The 18,777-nt window shown below is 36.3% G+C and overlaps 1 protein-coding gene across 2 annotated transcripts in view; it reads left to right on the forward strand.

Moving 5' to 3' along the window:
- The first annotated feature begins 6,337 nt into the window (after positions 1-6,337).
- The window catches only part of metrnla (meteorin like, glial cell differentiation regulator a), a 50,415-nt gene continuing 37,975 nt past the window's right edge, over positions 6,338-18,777 (forward strand). For both annotated transcript variants that reach the window (XR_007438319.1, XM_022668004.2), the window contains exons 1-2: positions 6,338-6,746; positions 17,055-17,443. Coding sequence is in view for 1 of the 2 variants with exons in the window: in XM_022668004.2 (XP_022523725.1) it covers positions 6,649-6,746; positions 17,055-17,443 (487 nt within the window). In the remaining variant the exon portion in view is untranslated. The remainder of the gene's footprint in view (positions 6,747-17,054; positions 17,444-18,777) is intronic.

The raw sequence follows: 18,777 nt of genomic DNA on the forward strand, positions 1-18,777 counted from the left end.
AAATGTTTTGTTGCACAGAGCACTATTTAATACCTTTTTTAAATCAGAACAGACTATAAATGAGCCAAAATACATCTATATAATATTTGAGTTTCACATTGAGATGAGATGAGATGCACTAGTACAGTACAGGCCAAAAGTTTGGACGCACCTTCTCTTTTTCAATGTGTTTTCTTTATTTTCATGACTATTTACATTGTAGATTCTCACTGAAGCATCAAAACTATGAATGAACACATGTGGAGTTGTATGTACTTAACAAAAAAATGAGCTAACCTCCACAGTCACCGGACCTGAACCCAATCCAGATGGTTTGGGGTGAGCTGGAGCACAGAGTGAAGAAGGCAAAGGGGCAACAAGTGCTAATAAACACCTCTGGGAACTCCTTCCTTCCTTCAAGACTGTTGGAAAACCATTTCAGGTGACAACCTCTTGAAGCTCATTGAGAGAGAGCCAAGAGTGTGCAAAGCAGTAATCAGAGCAAAGGGTGGCTATTTTGAAGAAACTAGAATATAATTTATATTTTGTTAAGTACATAAAACTCCACATGTGCTCATTCATAGTTTTGATGCCTCATTGAGAAGCTACAATGTAAATAACAGAGCTGGAAAGTAATGAATTACATTTACTCAAGTTACTATAATTGAGTGGATTTTAAAACTATAAAAATACAGTTTATAGTCACCTATATGGACATAACTTTTTAACAATAAAGAAAAAAATGGATCATAGAAACCTGTGCCACTTGTTCTTGAAAATGTTTTATTGAGTGATCTGAATAAATACTGCCTGAAAAATCCAAATTATTATGTGGAATAAAATTTTATTAAAAACAATTAAATGTACTATTTGTTGTACTTTTTACATCAAAGTACATTTTAAATTGAGTACTTTTTTAATTTTACTCGAGTAGAATTTTAGCAAAGTAAAGGTACTTTTACTTAATTGCATTTTTCAGTACTTTTTCCACCTCTGGTAAATAGTCATAAAACTAAAGAAAATGCATTAAAAAATGCCATGACACAGTAAAACAGACCAGTCACCTGTGCGGTTAGCACAATTTTTGACAATGTCAAACACACACAAACCTTTTTTTAAACCAGGATCAATCCTCCTCCCTCTGTGACCCTGAGCAGAAGTGGATGGAGAAGTCATCTGCTTTGTTTCTTCACTCTGTTCCTCTAACCAGCTGTAACCCTCCCACAAGTGGCACTGTTGTTTTTCACATCTCTGTATTTTCTGAGTCAGCCTGGGTCGAAATGATACAGCGGGGTCCAGCTGCCGTCCGTAATGAATTACAGACTCACATTACGTCACTCTGAATCCAAATGAGGAGAGGAACAGCAGAGAACATTCAGGAAAAATAGGAGGGAAACAGTTAGCATCTGGGCTAAACTAGCATGTTGTGTGACTAAATGGAACATTTTACTGTTCTGGAGTCTTCACACTCTGTCAAATTGTTTTAAACAGATACAATTGGGTTTAATGCCCTTTTAAATGCCTGTACAGTACATTTTAAAACATATTTAACACTATTTTGAGGAGATACAGTAAATTAGAGATAGCAAACAACAGTTAGCATTGTGTCCTTTGTGCAGTGCTTATTGGTGGCTAACGTTATTTGTGTTCACTCACTGTTAGCATTTCTGACTGCCCTTGTAAAAGAAAAGTGTATTAAGTATATTTTTTAAAAGTATACTTAACACCGAAAAGTACATACTTGTTACATTTAAAATATGTGCTTGAATACATACTAAATGTACTATATGCAACTAAATGTACTATGTCAACTTAAGTATATTTCAGTTGTAATAAAGCTATATTTAAACACAACATAAAAGCATTCAATTGTGCTTTTGAGTGCTTTTTTTGTATAACTTCTTTGAACTTAAGTAGATTTAAGTATGTAAGTTTTTTAAACACATTTTTTATACACTTGAAGTATATTGTAAATGTACTATGTTGCATATTGATGCTCATATTATTTTAATATCTTAATGCTACCGGAAAAAAATACTCTAAACTGCAGTTTAAGCAGTATTTAATGCCTCTATATATTTTTTTTCTATCAACACAATGTATAATTTAAAACACATTTTATGGAAATACAGAGAAAGTATATCTAATGTGTGTTTTCATAAAGTATATTAAATTGTAAATTCACTTTTAGTACTTTTTTTTTGTCTAATTTGAACATACTTTTAATGCTCTAAAATGTAATTCCTTTTCATACACAATTTATTTTTTCTTAAGGATTTGAGTTTTTTTAGGTCATTTCATTTGATATATGAAAGAAAAAATTTTTGAAGTAGGAAAATACCATAATTGAGATGATGTGTAATACTTATGGTAACAATTATGGTTTAAGACTATTAAAAAAAAAAAGAATAACTCTACAGACAATGTGTAACATTATATTTGGGATTATTTTCCTATAACCACACATTGCCAGCAATTTAACTCATATAGAAAATAAATATAAGGGTATTTCTATATATGAGACTAATTTTAAATATATTGTTTAATTTTAAATAATCTAAACACAAAATGTATCAGATTAATCACAGCAATTTTTTGTGATTAACTGCAACTAATCACACTTGTTCTTCTTAAGACAAAAGTTTTTACAGTGTATATTTTCATGTAAATAAAAGAATGAATGTGAAAAATGTAAAATGCAATTTATTAGTGGTGTCAATTAAAAAACTAGTATATACTTGTATGTTTCAGGAGAGATGAAACAATGAGGGCACTGGAATAAAGAATGCATGACAAATTGGACAGAGGAAACTTTTTTTACTTTATTGTAAATATCTCAGCTTGGTTGTAAGAATTTCTGAGTTAGAACTTATTTTGCTGAGTATAAAAGGGGCGTTTTCACACCTGTAGTTGTTTTCTATGGTCCGGATGAGTTGATAAGTTTTCTCCCTCTGTTTGGTTTGGTTTCACACAGATATAAACCTAAACGCATCAAAATGTGCACCAATAAACCATGCGAGCACATTGTGTCGTGTGATTGGTCAGAGCTGTCTGGCATAAGAGAAGGAAAGTAAATAAAATGAGAATATTCTGTGTTTCAGCGTGTAGGCCTATATATGTGCACTGTGAAGCTGCTTTAATACAGAACACTGAAAATTTGATGCTGCATTGTCAAACAGTGTTTTCAATAGGACGTACAGCATGGCTGAGAGCAGTGAACGCTGCACATACCACACGCTTAGTGTGTAAACAGCATGGAGCAGCAGAGACAGCATTTGTTCATAGAAGTATATTATCTGGTTAATATATTTTATCAGATTAAACCGCATCTTTCAGCAGTTTAGCTCGATTAAAAAGGAATATATTTGATAGCTGGGTCGGATCAAGACCAGATCATGTTCTCACCACAAGCAAACTTGGTGGCATAATTACTTGTAACAAAAAAGAATAATGTGTTACTGATTCATAATTAATCATCTGCGTTAATGCTTTAATGTTGACAGCCCTAATTCACAAACACAAAGACTATACAGTATATAAATACAAACACAACTGCTGGGTTTTGATACCCTTCCAAACCTGCTATTGTATCATATTAGTCTACATACAGCCTGTTTGCACTTGAATGCATTCTCACACACACATATACACACACACACACACACACACACACACACACACACGCACACAAACAAACACACACACATCAGTAGGCAGGTGTAAGTTCAGCAGGTGACTCTGATTCCCTCGGCTTGTTGTAACTTGCGGTCTTTCTTGCTTAAGGCGGAGCTGTGTCAAGCCAACAGCAGGCCAACCGTGTGCCAATATCAAAACAAATACCGTCACACACGCACACACACACTTGTAACACCATGTCTTTATGAAACTTCTTCGAAATAACTGTTTTAGGCAGCTCAGGTTTCTCCTGTCTAACGGGTTTCTTCTGTCCACACTCGAACACGGACCGGAAAACAAGGCAAAAAAAATAAAAATAGCACAGAGCTGTTTATCAGTGATGCTCTCTGACTCCCGGCACTGCTGAAATCTGATTTAAATTTGATTAAAAATTTTTATCTGATTAATCACGACAATATTCTGTGATTAAGCACATGTCTTCTTCCTAAGACGCAAGTTTTTACAATAGATATTTTAATGTAAATACAAGAATAAATGTAAGAAATGTAAAATTCAATTATATTTATATCAGTGGTGTCAATTAAAATACTAGTATACACTTGTATGTTTGACTGGAGATAAAACCAACATGGGACGCTGGAATAAAGAAATACACAATAGAGGAAATTGGATAGAGGAAACCTTTAGTGTCTTAGTGTGTAAACAGCATGGAGCAGAATAGACAGTGTTTGTTCACAGCACTATATTATCTGGCTAATATATCAGATATAACTTGATATAACACAGTGGATCAACACCAGCAGATGGCATGTCTTTTTTAAACCATCCCTGATTGTGGAAACTTTGGCACCTTGGACTGTGTGTCTCCAGTCTTCCTCCAGACTCTGCTCCCTTGATTTACAAATGAAATGTAAAATTTACTGATGATCAGTGATGGTTTAGAGAGTCATGTCATCTGCTGGTGTTGGTCCACTGTGTTTTATTATCAAGTCTAAAGTCAGTGCAGTTTTGTTTTCCCACTAAATGTTACAGCACTTCATGCTTCCCTGTGCATCTGACAACTTTTGTAGAGTTAAGGATTTCATTTTTCAGCAGGACTTGGCACACTGCCCACACTCCCAAAATTTTCAATTAGTCTTATATAATATTCTAATTTTCTGAGACACTGAGTTTTGGGTTTTCTTGGGCTGTAAGCCATACTCATCAACAATTAGAGAAATAAACACTTAAAATAGATCACTCTGTGTTTAATACATCTATATAATATATGTTTCAAATATTTTTAACTAAATTAATGAAATAAAGTAACTTTTCAATGATATTCCAATTTTGTGAGATGCACAAGTATGTTTTCAATTCTACTACCTGCATTTAATGTACCTGACACACTCCTGAAGAGAAGATTAGACACAGTGATGTGACCCATGGCGCTGTGGTTGGTAATACAACAGTAACATGTTTTAACAAGACCCTGCAGAATCCCCTGACAAGTGCTGAGTGAGATACAGCACAAAAGACTAAAGAAAACAAGGCAGTCAGTGTTTATACCTTTAGAATACAATATAAAGGGTCCATATATTTAAATAAACCAGTTTGATAAAGTTTCATAAGGTATAGTTAACATAGCATTATAAGAGCATCATAGCATTACCCCAAAAAACATGTTCATATGGATCCTGTATGAGTAGCCCAGCTGGGTCCCAGAATTCTGTGCCAGAATTCGCTTCATCTTCACAGGCATGTGCATTACACAGCAAATGTGTAGTGGTATCTGGCAACTACAGATCAGGCAACTACAGATCCCCTGGAGGGAGACGGAGTACTTTAACATAATAAAAATGGTGAGCACTACATACTAAGTGGTGAGCACCACAAACAATGTGTGAAGTCACTGGTACAGACCAGAGAATATATTCTATCTGCTTAGCACTTAGTATTTGGTGCTTATTACTTAGTATCTGGTGCTCACCACTTAGTATCTGATGCTCACCATTTAGTATCTGGTGCTCACCATTTTGTGTGTGATGCTTGCCTCTTAGTATCTGGTGCTTGCCACTTAGTACCTGGTGCTCACCACTTAACCCTTTCAAACCTGAATTATGTTGGAGTGGTAAAAATTAGTGAAGAATTCACTTTTCTATATCTATCTATCTATCTATCTATCTATCTATCTATCTATCTATCTATCTATCTATCTATCTATCTATCTATCTATCTATCTATCTATCTATCTATATTGTGTTTTTGTGTTAATTGTAGTGTAATCATTTGTTTAACATTTGCTAATTAACTTTTTAATTTAACAAGTCATCCTAAAGCAGTAAAAATAACTAATAATGTGATTTTTTATTTTTGTTCAATTTTATTGGGCTAAGCTACTGTTTGATTGGCTGATAAATGTCAATTCTGTTGGACCACAAGCCTTAATGTGTTAAATGCAAGAATAAACAAAAAATACGATAGCAGACAGTCCATTTCAGTGGATTCAGGGTCTGAAAGGGCTAATATGTGGTGCTCACCACTTAGTATCTGGTGCTCACCACTTTTTTTACGTACAAAAAACTTCAACATGTCTCTTCAGGGGCTCCGTAGTCCACAAAAAAATAAAATAAATAAAATATATATATTTTTTTAAGTTAGGAGGCCCTTAGTCCCACCCCCTTTTCTTCCAGCCAATCAGACCGTGCGGGGGCGGGGCCTGTCTGAGAACGGGCGGAGAGCGCGCTGCGCCGGAGTTTGAGCGGAGAAGTTTGGGGAGAGTTTAGTAGGAGAAGCAGCGACTCGGAGACACAGCAAAACCAGGAGAACTTCAGCCGAACCTCCGCTCCTCTCCGGACATGGAGTAAGGAGAACCGAGGAGCAGGACCGCAGCCCTCAGCCCGCACAGTCCTGTAGGACCCGCTGGAGCAGAGAGAACCGGTTCGGATGGAAACAAGATGTAGTGGCTGAGCCGGAGTCTCGCCGCTGGGTTTTCCGCTCCCCGAGTTGAAGAAAAGCCCCCGGAGAAGAAAGCAGCAGGGCGCGGAGGCCACCATGCTCTGGCCGCTCTCGGCGTGCCTCCTGGCGGCTCTCGCTCTGTGCCGCTCCGCGCTCTCTCAGTACTCCAGCGACCAGTGCAGCTGGAGGGGCAGGTAGGGGCTTTATTTAATCTGTGTGTGTGTTTAGAGAGAGGATACAAATTGTTGCTGACCAGGACTGGCTGTAGAACATTAAACTGCATTAGTGTGTGAGTTAACTTAGTTAAGACTGACTAAAAAAATCTAGCTTATTAGTTAACTTAGTTAAGTAATAATACATTTAACTAACTAAGCTACATAAACACTAACACTAATACTGTTTCTTAACCCTCTACATGGCATGATGCTGCCCTCAGGCAACAAACTACTTTTTTGATTTTTTTTATTTTTATTACACTGTCCTTTAATTGTTGGTCTATGTAAAGAAAGATGTATAAAAATATTGAAAACGTCTATTCTGGCTGTTTAGTTTTTATTTACTCACTAAAACCGGTATTTTTATATTTTGTTGCCTCAGGGCAACGTTATGCAGGCAAGCAGTGGTTCTTAACAAGTTTTAGACTGATATAACTTACCAACAGGGACTCCCAAGCTCACAAAAAGTAGGCTTATTGATATTTTTCCCTCAACAAATAGGCCTATATCATACTGTTTAGGGCTATATAGGGTTAAAATATCTGGAACTACTAATTTGTCCTTCAAACAACCCTATTTCCAAGTCTGACATACTTATTCTTAAAATTCTTGCAAATTGTCAAACATATAATCCATATTCGCAATAAAAATTGATCTAACACACAGCTACCATTTTTTTCATTTGAAATAATAGTATAAGTTGTTAATAAAATGTGTTTCTTACTTAGTCCTAGTTTGCATGACTAATAACTTGACCTGATTTTTGCTATTTATAGGTTTATGTTTGAGAAAAACGAACGTTGTTTTATTCTATAAACTAAGGACAACATTTCTACCAAATTCCTAATAAAAATAGTAATTCAGAGCCTTTATTTGCTGAGAAATGGCTGAAATACCAAAAAAAGATGCAGAGCTTTCAGATCTCAAATAATGCAAAGAAAACAAGTTCATATTCATAAAGTTTTAAGAGTTCAGAAATTATTTTTTGGTGGAATAACCCTGGTTTTTAATCCCAATTTTCATGCATCTTGGCATGTATGTTCTCCTCCACCAGTCTTACACACTGCTATTGGGTAACTTGATGCCACTCCTGGTGAAATAATTCAAGCAGTTCAGCTTGGTTTGATGGTTTGTGATCTTCCTCTTGATTATATTCCAGAAGTTTTCAATTTGGTAAAATCAAAGAAAATCATAATTTTAAGGTGGTCTCATTTTGAAGTGTGTGTTCTTTAATTCTCGCAACCTTTCTATATTTAAACTCTGATTTCCCCTTAACAATCTACTGTCCAGCTGGTGACATATGACTAATTCCATCAAATCTAATTCTGAGATTTCTACTGAAGTGTGACTTCATCTCTTCCTCAGCCCAGGCCTCCCACTGCTTCTCCTCTACAGGGGAAACACAACTAAATACACTGTAAACAGTTAACTGTTTTTTTTTTTTGCATTTGTGCTTTCAAAGATGGCTCATCACTGTCATATAAAAAAAAAACTTTCTCAAAAATGTTTCCCAAAATGGCATTTTTACAGAAGGAAGGAGAAACCCTTTCCACTTTCAATGTAAAAAGATTGTATTTCAAGTCATTTTGGAGCATTTCTGTTGAACCATTTATCCTGAAATTTACAGTGTAAATAATTTGCAGTGTCAAGAACAGTTCACATTATGTCAGAAAGTGAAATTACTTTTTATATTGCTAATCTAATTAGATGCAATCCCAGTTTTGTAAATATTTATCTATGCTTAGCAACAGATGTGCTTGTGAGTGGGCAGATATGACTGCAGATACTTTATCGTTTTTGTGGTAAATTATGTCACACTATGGCCTGCATTTGATGAGCTCTGATTGGCTGCATGATTCAGAGTTCATTCACAAAGGGAGCCTAATTTGTTTGGTTAATTGGATTCAGTTGAATTTAATGAAATGTACTCATAGACTTTGGTAGACTTTGGCATTACTTGTTTTGTCAGTTCAAAGAACTCTAATATTTCGTTGGACCATTGGTTGTGGCATTGTTTCGATAAGCTTCTGCAATGTCTCAAGATTTATTTCAATCCAGTGTTGCATAAATTTTTCACCAAGATCTTGCAGCAGCATTGATGATGGTAGAGTCTGACCACTGCACAAAGCAGCTCTTCTCCATCCAGCACATCCCAAAGATTCTCAATGAGGTTAAGATCTGGACTCCGTGGTAAACTCTCTCAATCCATGTGTGAAAATGATGATCTCATGCTCCCTGAACCCTGAACTCTTTCACAATTCCAGCCTCATGAATGCTGACATTGTCATCTTGGAATATGGCCGTGTTCATCAGGGAAGAAAAAATAAATCCATTGATGGAATAACCTGGTCTATATTCAGTATATTCAGGTAGTCAGATGACCTTATTCTTTCAGCAGCACATACTGTTGCTGAACCTAAACCTGCAGACCAACTGCAGCATCAACCCCAGATTATTTGCTTATTTAAATCAAGGTGGCACCTTTTTCTTTTTTGGCCAGGCAGTGTTTATTGCAAAAAAAAAAAAAAACATTGCACAGTATTGTCAAATATCATGTAACATTCATTTTATCCTAATACAAGTGGCATCTTTACAGAAGTAGCTCATTTCAAGTCACTTTGGGGCATTTCAGTTAAACCATTCATCCTGAAATTTTAATGATAAAAAAACAGTTCACTTTGTCAGAAAGTGATTTTTTTTTTTCATCTTGCTAATCTAATTAGAAGCAATCCCAGTTTTGTAAATATTTATGTATGCCTAGCAATAGATGTGCTTGTGAGTGGGTTTGCTTGCTCCCTTCATGTTATTCACTTCCTTACTATCAAACAGAGAAGGTGGGCAGATATGACTGTATAGATACTTCTCGTTTTTGTGGTAAATTATGTCGCACTATAACCTGCATTTGATGACCTTTGAACGACTGCATGGTTTAGGGTTTATTCAGAGAGGGAGCCCAATTTGTCTTGGTTAATTGGATTCAGTGAATAAAAGCTGAATAATTTTTTTGTAGTTATAGACTTTGGTAGACTTTGGCATTACTGGTTTTGGTTTAGTTGCAAATAGTATACAGTATACAAATTACCCAGAAAAACATATATAAAATGTAATGTGACTTAGTGGTGTCCCATATCGTATCGTACGTGATAATATCGCCAAAAAATGTGAATATCGTGAATGATATTATACCCTGAAATATCGTGCCATATCACCCACCCCTAATTATGACAAATATATCACAATTATGTTTTTAGCAAAAGAAAAATTCACGCGGTTCTAATTTCCAATTATATATCTACTAGAGGCAGATTATATCTGTCCAGTATCATTTATTTTACTTTAATTCTGGATATATGGAGATATTTGGAGTTCATTACTAGAATCATGACATTCTGGACAATTGACTTCTGATACAAATCTAATAAAATTATTATAAATAATTAATATCTCTTTTAAAATATATATATATATATATTATGTTATATATCTATAATTTTTCTAATTTAGAAAATGTTTTGTCATATCGCCAAAAGTATCGGTATCGTGAAAATACCATGAAATATCATGATATTATTTTAGAGCCATACCGCCCACCTCTAATGTGACTGCAGTTCTCATTTTAACATACAATAAATAAATAAAATAGTTAAAAAATGTTAAATGATGGAGTTTTCCTTTAGATTCTCCTCTTTTCTACTACTGGACACCATAAAAAGAAAAAGGGCAATATACTATATGGCTTTGTTCACCAGTGTCACTGAAGCCCAGCGGTGCGAGAGTGAACACAAAGTACTTTCTTTCAGTCTGGAGCAGTAATCTGGTGTTGATTAGCCCAGCCTTAAGCCAATCTCTCATTACAGCACACAAGGCTGATGTGTTTCAGGCTCTCCTAATTAAAGAGGAGCTGCTCTCTCGGGCCTGTGCTGCACATGTGCTGCTCCCTCCATGTTATTCACGTCCATTTTAGTCGTCATGGCTCCTTTTTGGTAACAGATCCATCTGGTTGAGCGTTTTGAGCGTCTTCAGCCGCTCCACATCTTAAGCTGGGAGGATCGTTGGAGCCTGCGAGGCAGATAGGGATGGGGTGATATACAGGTTTAGTTTTTTTGGATGATGATGATGAAATGAACTATTCTTAGTTTCAGATGACGTTTTTTTGTTAGCATTAAAGCTAATAAACACAGTATATGCAATGCTATTTAGATAGAAATAATCATCATTCAAGTCATTCAGATTAGGGCTTAGTGTAAAACCTTTTCTAGAGAAAAAAAGGGCCTTTGCATAGTACCTACACTAATGGGGGAACAATGCACAATGTGGTCAATAAATAATGAGGGAAAGTGATGTGTGGTTACACTTGCTTATCTCCATATTGATGTGAAACACAATAAGTTGTATTGTGTAGTAATACTTTGTTCTACCTCACTGTACCTCTAACTTGCTCTATTTCGATTGGTCTTACTCTACCTCGCTCTACTTTGTTCTACCTCACTGTTCCTCTAACTTGCTCTATTTCGATTGGCCTTACTCTACCTCGCTCTAATTTGTTCATTGATGGTCCATTGATGGTGATAGCTGTCAAAGTCACCATGAATTCAGCACACATTTTATAAGTTTTATGTAATGTTGTATATAATGGTGCTAAATTTGAATTCTGTAGGGGCTACTTTGTGTTGCAACACACCCCCTGTATCCCTCCACTTTAAATGAAGTAAAAATCTCATCTCAGAACTATTGCAAAACAAGGCGTCTCAGGCCACAGGCTGTGTGTTCATAACCACTTTATATAATAATGTCCAGGGATGTGATTTTAAAAGCATTAAACTCTGTAGACTACTTGTTCCATTCACCACCACAGTGAACAGCTTAGTCTCTTTGTCTGGAACAGAGCATTTCAAACCAAACCACTCTGATTGATTGTTTTGTTTAGATCTTAATGGCTTAATTATAGAGCAATAAAACGATCAACAGTTTAATTCTAAAACACTGAACAAATGACAGGCATTGCAGTTAATTAAATCTTGACATTTATTAGAGTTAAATTAGGAATGTACCAAAATAAAAACAATGGATGTGCAATTTTTTGTTCTTTCACAGATTTAATTTAATCACTTTTTTTATTACTTTTTATTAGCCTTAATATGTTTTTTACTTGCTTTGCAAAGAAGAAGCAGGTTTAAAACAACAAATTTTACATATTTATTAGACTCTGAACACTTTTACCATCACAATAGACAAGCCATCAAAGCACAACATAAAAATGTGAAAACAATGAACAAAAAAGAAAAAAATGTGATTTGACCATGTCATTATAATGCTTGTTATAAATTATTATAGCACAGTTAGTTCCGACCCTGCAATTTGATTGGCTGAGAGGCATTCTATGAGTGCCGTTATCAGCCAGTAATGCACTGTAACCGAAGCGCTTCATTTAGTACTCCACCACATACAGGTAACATAGCAACGATGCAGCGCTTACAAACCAAACACAAGCCAAACAGCGCAGCTACAAACAGAGCAGCAATAGAACTATTTAAACTCGTGGAGTGTTTTTTACCAAACATATCACATTTTTTCATCATCTTCAATTCAAAATATTTTAATAAACAGCGATAATGGAACTGCGGTACACAGTCTTCGCAATAATACATTCTAGGTTTGTGCTATAACGTGTAATGTTCGCACTTTGTCTACGACAGCAGCACCGCAGTGCCAATATTACACATTATAGCACTCTGCACTCCCTCTCATATATTATTGCTTTATTCGAACCCTCAGAGTTTGTACGGTCATGACAAACCTGCAAAAAGTCATGTAATTTAAGAAATAGTCATTTCCAGGCCTGGAAAAGTTTTGGAAAAGTAAAAATACCCAGAATGTTTTTGTAGAGTCATGAAAATCTACAAATATATAATCTACAAATGTGTGTTTCCATTTTTCGACTAAGAAAAGCTATTTTATGCTAACAAATGCATCAGCTAATTCAGAGATAGTTCAGTAATGTAGCCCTACACAATGGAGGTCTTAATCTGACACATATTTTTTTTTTATTATTATTAAAGATTGTGTTTTTTTTTTTGTCATTATAGTTTTAGTTTTAGATTTTTGGTTTTATTGTCCATGTCTGCACTGATTTTTTTATTTTTAAAGATTTATGAAAAGTCCTGAAAAAGTCATGGAAATGTATTGGTTAAAAAGTGAATGAACCCTGAACTCTGAAAGTGAGCAGATATTACATCACATTAAAAGCTGATATACAGAATCTGCCAGATTTCTGCTTTAATGTATTAAATAGGGCTGTGTTAAACTGGCAGGTTGTTTAAAAGTGAGCATGGTGTAATTATCGCTGGGTTTTAGACCCGGCCCCTGGAGGCAGATGGCTCTTTTTTTTTTCTCAGCGGAGCTGGAAGTGAGCCGTTGGGCTCGGGCCGCAGCCCTGTGGAGGATGGCAGCCGGGGCAGTGGAGAGGGGCTTTTTGTGTGGGACGGGGAGCTTCCAGTCTCTTTAAGGAGCTGAAAGCTGGGGGAGGTTGGGTGCGTGACCTGCATTTGCACTTGCATGCTCTGGCCCCGGCTACTGTTTCAGCGCTCGTCTGTGCCGGGGCCCGGCGCGTCCCCGGGATTCATTGACTTTGGTTTCAAAAATCCTGCCCGAGGCAGAGCGCCAGCCCACGGCCTTGCCAAAGCGCTGGAGGGAGCGATTGGTGACATAAAGAAAGCGTGGATGAGAGTGTGTCCGTGTCGGTGTGTGTTGGGAATGGGAGGGTTGCTGCTTTTAATGATGCACTGTATTTTCTAAAGAATCCAGTCTCCCATTCTGAGGAGATAATTCAGCTACTTTAAAGTGCACCCATTCTCACACAGCTTGTATAATCTACATAGAACAGTACTGGCTAAAGAAAAGGACATGCTTAAATCACAGTGCCCTCAGTAGGGGTGGGACAAAATATCAATGTTTCGTGATATATTGTATTGTATCGTTTTGTTTTGCGATACCTTATCGTTAAAGGTCTAGTATATATCTTTTTATTGAAACATAGCTGCTCTAAACCCCCTAGTTTGACTTGAAGGCGGTGAACAATATTGGTTGTCAAATTCTATGAATCTGACACCAATAAATCCATTTTATCCTCTTCAGTAACACAAATTCCGTTAAGTATTCCGTTAAGAATTGTCTTGCGTTATATTGAGTATCGCAGAATCACAGTATCATGATAATATTGCTTTGTTAGATGCCCTGTGTTCTATTAACAATAATAACCTTTCCTTTTAAAGTATCTTTTAGAGACTAGTTTAGAGCGTTATTTTTCAATTTACGCACTGGACTTAACCCAAAGCTTCTGGACACCAAAGAGATATTATATATATATATATATATATATATATATATATCTAGAAAAGCATATATATATAAAATATATATACATATAAAGAGAAAAGCAGAAACCTGAGAAAACCTCCACATGGCAAGTGTTAAAACCACTGTTAAACTGTTAAAAATGATAGGTCAGCTCTGTTTTGGTTTAGCAAAGCTAAAAGACACTAAAGAGAAATGAGCTGTTTTTCATCTGAACTGCTACTTATAATGCTATAAATGCTAATTATAACTAGGGTTTTACAGTGACATATGAATACTGTTAATAAAGTGAATAAAAGTGGATCAGCCAATGCCTAGTATTAACAGAATTGTGATAACTACCCAAACCTGTGATTAGTGTTGTACATAGCACACTGGTGATAGAAAAATAAAAAATCAATACTAAATAGCCTAATGCCGCAAAACATCAGCATAAACTATATATATGGCTAAGTTATCATACTGTTTCTAAACTGCCATTGCTCTCTAAATCATGAGGATCTGTAATTAATCCTTTGTGAAAACGCTGAATAAGAAACATAAACAATACAATTTCTTTCAAAGTAACGTTCTGTGACTGATTTACTGCTTTATTTCTCAGTTTTCAGCACAATCATACATTCAGAAGTATAATCCAGTGTCTAAGTAGGGCTCTGTGTCATCTCTGAGTTTCCCCTCTGGCTGTGTTTATGTTAACACCAGCTCAGAGCCCGATATCAACACATGGGCTTGTAAACAATTTTTTGGAATCATTGATTCGAATTTGCACTCGATTCCTGAACCGATCAGTAAGTCGAATCTACACTCAACCCATCATGTAAGTTCTTCAAAGCGTCCAAAAATCACACAGATCATATTATAATTCACAAAATATCAGCAGATTTTAAAAGTTTAAATGTCTCCCAGCTTTTAAATGCCTTACTGAACAATGACTCGGTTCTTTTCTGGAACTTTGATTTCAGAGATTCAGAGAATTTCTGTTTAGGAGGGGCTTTCTCTCCTCTCAGACAGCTTACAGCAGCTCACAGACAGCTAAGATAGCTATCAGAGGAATTCTATAAACTTTAAATTAAATTTAATTTAATTGAACATATAAACATGAAGTATAAACATTATCAAATTGTTAATCTTTTATTATTTTTTTCTTTTATTAGTAGTATAAAAAGTTATCTTCTATTATTCCATTAAATTCTGATATATTTTAGGTTTTTTGACTTCGTTTTTGTATCGTTTAAGAATCTGTATCAATACATTTAGACTGGTATCGTTTCGAAAGTCATAATTTTCTATCAAGGCAACACAACCCATGATTGTTTTGCTCGCTGACAGGCAGGATATGTTTTAAGTGTGTGTGTGTGTGCGTCTGTTTTGCCTGCTCCGAGGCCCGCATGTGACGGGGTCACGCAGCAGTCCACGCGCATGGCTGTAACACCTTGTGCAAGAGGATATGAAGATATTAACTGCATTCTTTCAGCCCCGACCCGAGACAATCCTCCACATGCGGCTTGGCGTAGAGGAGGTTCAGACACAAAGCGTTCTGGCAGATTACTGTAAAGCACAGGCTTTCCTTTGATGCTCAGAGCTTTCATATAAAACTGAAGCCGACTATATTTCCATCTATTGTGATTTGGTGCGGATAACGGCTCACTAAAGTCCAGCAGGAATTGGTGTCTGGTGTGAACATCCCAGAAGACTTTTACAGTAGCTCAACAATAAGTAATGAAGTGTGGGTTTCCCCGAAACCAGCTGTACTGATGCGTCTTGTACATATTTTCTGCTTATGGCTTTTGCTTTTGATTTCATGGATATATTTTTTTATTGTTTATTCTACAGGTCCACATTGTTTCATGGCTATTGTTACTTGGACTGTGTATTAGCAAGACCTCAATATACTGGGATATATAGTGATACTGTAAGCAAGGTGATATATTGCAATTGGTTAAATCAGATATTAGAAAAAAAAAGCATAGTATAAAAGCAATATGTCTAAAATCTAAGATATATATATATATATATTTTTTAACATAACCACTTTCAATTTTAAAGTGCCGATAAACCCTAAACCATATTATTTCCATTAATAGCTGAAATATGCTCCTTTTTTAAAGTAATGAAACATACCAGCCCTGTTTAAAACGTTTATTAACATGTCCTAACCTTTAAAAAAATTATTTCGTAGTATTTTCCACCTCTGCAGTGACCTTTTTCTTATATTCCAGTTCGGAATTAGGAATTAGTTTATTGTTTGTCCCAATATATATTTATTTCAGGGAACACTGCACTGTCTTGTGATCTATACAGGTGCATCTAAACAAATATCATTGAAAAGTTATCTTTTTTCTGTAATTTATTTCAAAATGTGAAACTCATATATTATATAGATGTATTACACACAGAGTGATCTATTTTTTCCATTTATTTGTTAACTGGAGATAGAAGGGAAATGTGGCTGATTTTAATACTGTAAGGCCTCTAATGGCTTAAACTATTTATTAAAATAGTTTTGTAAAGGAAGTCGTGTTAAAGATTTTGGTTTATCTCTTTTTAAGGTCTGTTGTTTACATTCTTTAGCTGTTTTTCTGTTAATAAAGTTTCATTAACTCATATATTTTGTGATTTTATGGGACAAAGTAAACCCAGTAGTAATCAAAGCCTTAATTTAAAGCTATAGTGTTTTATATTATATGTACTCCAAACAGGACAGTAACTCACATACCTATATAAAAACCAAGTCATGCCAAAAAAATAAAATAAATAAGAATAAAAATACCGTGATATACCATGAAACTATCAAAAAAAAAAAAACAATGATATGCATTTTTGGTCATACCACCCAGCACTAATATTAATGTAACCTTACTTTACTGTACTGTTTATTTTTACTTGATTTAATGAGCAGTTCTAATAACCCTAATCACTCTCTGTATCCCGCAGTGGGCTGACCCATGAAGGACACACGCGGGACGTGGAGCAGGTGTACCTCCGGTGCTCGCAGGGTTCCCTGGAGTGGCTGTACCCGACAGGAGCCATCATCGTCAACGTCCGACCCAACACGGCCTCGCCCGCCGCCGGCCAGCTCTCCGTCTGCATCAAACCCTCCCGCGAGTCCAGCGGCACCCACATCTACCTGGACCGACTGGGCAAACTGCGGCTGCTGCTCCGCGAGAACCAACAGGCGGAGGGCAAGGTGCACTGCTTCAACATCCAGGAGGGGGCGCTCTTCATCGAGGCCGTCCCCCAGAGGGACATCAGCCGGAAAATCACGGCCTTCCAGTACGAACTGATCAGCCACAGGCCTGGAGTGGACCCTCGTTCACTGTCTGGTACGAGGAATGTTTGGTTTCTCCTCTCTCTCTCTCTCTCTTGGATTGCCCAGTACAAATTTATATTCCATTTATGTTTTCCTCCTCAATCTTCCCGCTGCCGTGGTTTCGTGGTAAAGGGTTATTAATGCGTCCTCCGCTTAGCGTGTGTTTGTTTTGAATGAGTGAGTGGAAAATGTATGTTTTTATATTTAGTAACCGATATCTTTACCTCAGAAACCATTAGAAACCATCTCTGGTGGTGGGAATCCACGTGTTTTAAGGGAATAGATTGGCACAAAAATCTAATTTACATAATTCTCCTCTAACCCAGAAACCTATATGGTTGATCAGCCAAGACATGTTTGGTGTTTGAGGATTGGTGTTTTAGTTTTGCACTGGATGTACAATGTTAATATGGTTAATGATTAGACCAGTCACAATCAGAAATGATTGCAATATTGCAATATAAACAATATGTTGTCAATTTAAGACTATTAAATGCTACTGAGATAATAATAATACAATAGCATACAAAAAAAAAAATTAAAGACATAATTTTTTTTTTTTTTTTTTTCTTGAGCCAGGTGTGCTCTTGACTTTGATGGATTGCTATTTCAATGGCGCAACTACCTCAACATGGCCAAGTAAAGTGCATAACAAGCAGGGGGGTACACACATTGGGCATGCACCTGTGTTGACAATTCACTGCCCATAAGCGTGGATATATTCAAAAGCACTGTTGCTATTTAAACAATGCAGGTGAAAGGCATGAAAACACACTGTTCTCTTTGTGAGGTGTAAGATAGCAATAAGCAACGCAACACACCTTGTGCAGGGTGTAAGATTATTAACAATTAACTGCAAGCTAAGGATCTAGCCCTGAGCTAAAGTACTAGCCATGGATTAACATGCTAAGTACACACATGATAGCACAGCTATCAACAAAAGGAGCAACTACGTTTACCTCTTGAAGTATGGCTATAGTTTATTTGAAAAGAAGTACCATATTTATTGGACGCACTTAAAATCGTTTAATTTTCCTAAAAATCGCCAGTGCGCCTTATAATCTGGTGTGCCTTATGTATGAATTTTATCAGTCAGGTGTTAAAGTGCAGTAAAGCCACTCTGCTAAAGTGGACTTTCTCCAGCACGAAGGCTGGGTGCAGCAGCATTAGCATTAGCATTAGCCGTTAACTGCAGCACTAGCTTTTTAGCTATTTAGAGGCGAGTATATTGGACTGTACGAGTTTACCATGTCAAACTGCTAGCTCATAGCGCCCTGGTTTACCAGAACACTCAGGGTTCCTCAGTGTACCACTATCGAGCCCAGTTACTTCCAACTAGCAATGTGG

The sequence above is a fragment of the Astyanax mexicanus genome, chromosome 3, assembly GCF_023375975.1.
Source record: "Astyanax mexicanus isolate ESR-SI-001 chromosome 3, AstMex3_surface, whole genome shotgun sequence".
Classification (NCBI taxonomy): Eukaryota; Metazoa; Chordata; class Actinopteri; order Characiformes; family Acestrorhamphidae; genus Astyanax; species Astyanax mexicanus.